Source organism: Condylura cristata, unplaced genomic scaffold (assembly GCF_000260355.1).
Source record: "Condylura cristata isolate star-nosed mole 26May11 unplaced genomic scaffold, ConCri1.0 scaffold00041, whole genome shotgun sequence".
Classification (NCBI taxonomy): domain Eukaryota; kingdom Metazoa; phylum Chordata; class Mammalia; order Eulipotyphla; family Talpidae; genus Condylura; species Condylura cristata.
The window spans coordinates 2651664-2655403 of record NW_004567142.1 but is presented as its reverse complement, the minus strand read 5'-3'; the positions used below and the strand labels follow the sequence as shown (position 1 = coordinate 2655403).

The 3740-nt window shown below is 59.9% G+C and overlaps 1 protein-coding gene across 2 annotated transcripts in view; it reads left to right on the top strand.

Annotated features, from left to right (window-relative positions):
• The window catches only part of CKM (creatine kinase, muscle), an 8018-nt gene extending 6818 nt beyond the window's left edge, over positions 1 to 1200 (top strand). Inside the window, exons 6-7 of one of the 2 annotated variants that reach the window (XM_004694193.2) lie at positions 48 to 237; positions 703 to 1200. In XM_004694193.2, the coding sequence (XP_004694250.1) occupies positions 48 to 237; positions 703 to 881 (369 nt within the window). In that variant the 3' untranslated portion in view covers positions 882 to 1200. The remainder of the gene's footprint in view (positions 1 to 47; positions 238 to 702) is intronic. The other variant, XM_012733435.1, reaches the window with a different exon arrangement.
• Positions 1201 to 3740: the final 2540 nt, after the last annotated feature.

Genomic DNA, 3740 nt, shown 5'->3' with positions numbered 1-3740 from the left:
TCGTAGCGCTGGTGCTGACCCTGGCCCTCTTCACCTGCCTACCTTAGATTGAGGAGATCTTCAAGAAAGCCGGCCACCCCTTCATGTGGAACGAGCACCTGGGCTACGTGCTCACTTGCCCGTCCAACCTGGGCACGGGGCTGCGTGGCGGCGTGCACGTGAAGCTGGAGCACCTGAGCAAGCATCCCAAGTTCGAGGAGATCCTCACCCGCCTGCGCCTGCAGAAGCGAGGCACAGGTGAGGCCCCGCGCAGCACGGGCCGGCCCTCGGCGGCGGGGCAGGGGGAGTGGGACCCCCGCACGTTGTGGGGTAGCCAGGGGCCCCCTCGGCGAGCCTCAGCTTCTTCATCACTAGCTGGGCATCAGCACGCCTTCGCTCGCCCGTAGGAGTCCCCGTACTATCAGCACGGCCGTGTGCGACAGACTTCGTGTCTGTCCCGGGCCGCTCGGGCCTGTTCCCCAGCTGTAGGGGGAGGGTGGCGAGGTACCCCGGCAGCCTGCTCCAGAATTCACTCTCACCCACGCTGCTGTGTCTTCGTGTTGGTTACGTGAGGGGTAAGGCCCCTAAGGCGGACACCGAGGCGGTTCCGCGCCCTACGCGGCTGCCCAGAGGGCACTCAGTCCACGCGAGGGGCGTCACCGCGGCCCGGGCTCGCCCCTCGCCGCCGCTGCCTCCTCACACCCCTGCCTCCGGCTCCCGCAGGTGGCGTGGACACGGCTGCCGTGGGCTCGGTGTTCGACGTGTCCAACGCCGACAGGCTGGGCTCGTCCGAGGTGGAGCAGGTGCAGCTGGTGGTGGACGGCGTGAAGCTCATGGTGGAGATGGAGAAGAAGCTGGAAAAGGGCCAGTCCATCGACGACATGATCCCCGCCCAGAAGTAGGAGCCCAGCCTCGCCGCCGCCGCCTGTCGGAGCCGCGGCCACTGCGAGCACGCGGCTCCCCGAGGCCCGGCCCTCCCTCCTCGCCCCGCCCTTTCCCGGGAGGCCCGCTCGCTCCGGGTTCGTTTCCAACCAGCGCTCCAACCAGTGGGCTCCAGCCTCTTGGCTCCGGCCAATAAACAGCCTCCCTCACACCTGCCGCTATTTTTTCCAGAGCTCCGCCCATCAGCGGGAGCTCTAGTGCAGAGGGGACTCCCGGTCACTTGTGGAGCTCATGCCATTTCTCCACTCAAAGCAACAAATAAAAGCAACGGTGGTCTTAGCTTTGTGCACTGTGGTTATGATGGGAGGAGGCGGGCAAGGAACTTTGCCATTGGCCGCGGGGGAGCTTCACAGTGGTTGCCCACTCCAGGCAGCCCATCTCGAAAAAGAGCAGTTTGCGTGTAACCAAAAAATTCTAAGGGGAACCTGAGGCCCAGAGTGAACTGACCAGTCGCACAGCCTCGCTGGACGCCAGCTTCCCACCAGCCGTGCTCCCACTGCAAGCCCGGCCCCTTGACTGGTTCAAGGGCCTCCAGTTTGAGACCTCCCAACACATCTCACCACATACCTTTATGCTCCTCGCGTTCTGTCCACCTGCACCCTTACTTTTCTCAGAAACCTGCCACTCTCCACCCCTGCCACGCACAGCTTCCTATGTGTGATTCTTCAAGGTCAAGCTGAAATGCGTATTTGCTGACATCGCATCTTTCCAGCTCAATTCCCAGTTCCTTACTTTCTTCCTCCTTGCAGCCAGCAACTCCCACCTGAATGTTCTTGCCTGTGCTGTGTCCACCTTTAGACTGGGACTTGGGTCAGAGGATCCCCATAAAGACCCCTGCGACCAGCCTTTGGGTGAGCTTGGTCTAGGGAGGAGCAGGAAGAAGCCTGGGGGAAGTGGGAGCTGCAGAGGCGGCCCTTAGGAAGCACCTGAACATGTACTGGTTGTTGGTCACATCAATCACCCCTACTCAGTCCAGTAGCGGAGTGCTCCATCATGTACAGCAGGTGAGTTCAGAGAGGTTTCTGGAGGATACGTGAGGCAGAGCAGGGGAAGACAGGGCCTAGGGACCTGTACGAGGCACTCTCCAAACCTTAAGTCAGACATGCAAAGGTCTTTAGAGATAAAAGGATTTTCCCACTGTTTCACAGAGGGGAAACTGAGCCCCAGGATGTCCGAGTACCCAGAGATTACTGATGGGAAGAGGCCCCAAGGTTGAGGGTGTGCAGCACCAGTCAGATGCGGGGTGTCCTTTACAGTCTTGCGCCAGCTGAGGAAAGACCCTCCCTCATCTCGGATCCAGGCCACACAAACCGGTCACCAAGAGGGGATGGTTGGCACCAGCTAGGGCCCAGTCCCGTCCCACATTAGCTGGCTGTCTGTTCCAGCTGACCTCTTAAACTTTAAACTCACCCTCCTCTCCAGCCCCACCTTGCCCTATTTTGTTTCTCGCACTCCCGACACCAGCAACCTTCCCCTGCTGTTTTCTGGCTCACGATCTGGCCTTGGCTCCCTAGTGCGCAGGTGAGCAGGCCCAGGCCCTTCTGCAGGCTCTGCCAGCACCTCCAGGTTCGTCTCCCACACTGACCACCCTCACTTGGGACCATACCTCACCCGAGGGGCTCATGTCCTCCTGCTTCCCAGCCTTGCAGGCGCTGCACCCCTTTGAGCCCCTCCCCTTGCACTTCCTGCTCCTATAACCAGCCCTGACCACTCTGGGCTATCACACCTGCCTCCACGGGACTGCGCCCTGGGAGTGGGGGTGCAGGTCTGGGGCTGTCGGAGCGCCACGGTGTCACCTGCAGAAAAGGGCACAGGGAAGCCCTGAGAATTGAGATTAGAGACTAGGTTGGCTTCCCCTTCCCACATCTGCACCCCGATGTTCTGCCCTCTCAACTACATGTCTGCAGATTCCTGTTCTGATCTCAGAAGCCAAGCACACAGTTCTAATAAGTAACAGCCTTCATTCCTCACTTAACTTTCCATCACCCCTCAAAGAACACCAGGGTTGACCCTACCAAGCCCCAAACAGGCAACTGAGGAACAAGACTGACCAAACCTCTTCCCTGGACACAGCCCTCCACGAGTCCCTGGTGCCCACCGACGAAAGCTCAGCACTCTCCTTTGGCCCGCAAGAACCTGAGCGAGCATGCCCTGTCTCCTGGGCCACAGCCTCCGCTCCAGTCTTCCAGGTCCATTTCCTCTGCTCTCGACACCTTGCCTTGAACTCCCCAAGTCCAGCCTTAAGTATGAGGACACTTGGGTCAGGGATTGGCGCAGGGAGGGTCACTGGACTTATCTGGGCCACAGTGTGTCTTGGGATTTCAGGGCAAGTTGGCATGAGGAACTTCTGCTGAGACACAAAGTTGCAGCTTGGAACTGCTGGGGTCCCCTTTCCCACCAGGGCGCGCTTACGGCACTGCACTGCCAGAAGGGAACGCTGAAAAGCAGAGGTGGGCTGGCGTGCCGCCTGGCTGTGCCGGCCCAGGACTACTCAGCAACAGAATGAACACCTTTGTTCTTGTAGACTAGTCCCAACACAGCACTTCTCACGCCAGCTGTCCACCCACTCCCAAACAGCAGCCACACTGGAGACCCAATGAGGCCACACCACACGCCCCCAACACCTGCAGACTCTTGTCCTGGGTGTGCCCAATGCCTGGTTAACTTCTACGCCTCTTTCAAAACCCAGCTCCACACCTGCTCCACCTTCTGGGCTCCCCAAAGCAATGGCTTACCTAGTATTTGTCAGAACACATATCCCCCCCAAACAGGGGCTCCCTCTATCTCCGAGTCCAGCACTGGGCCTGGCAGGGAGTAGG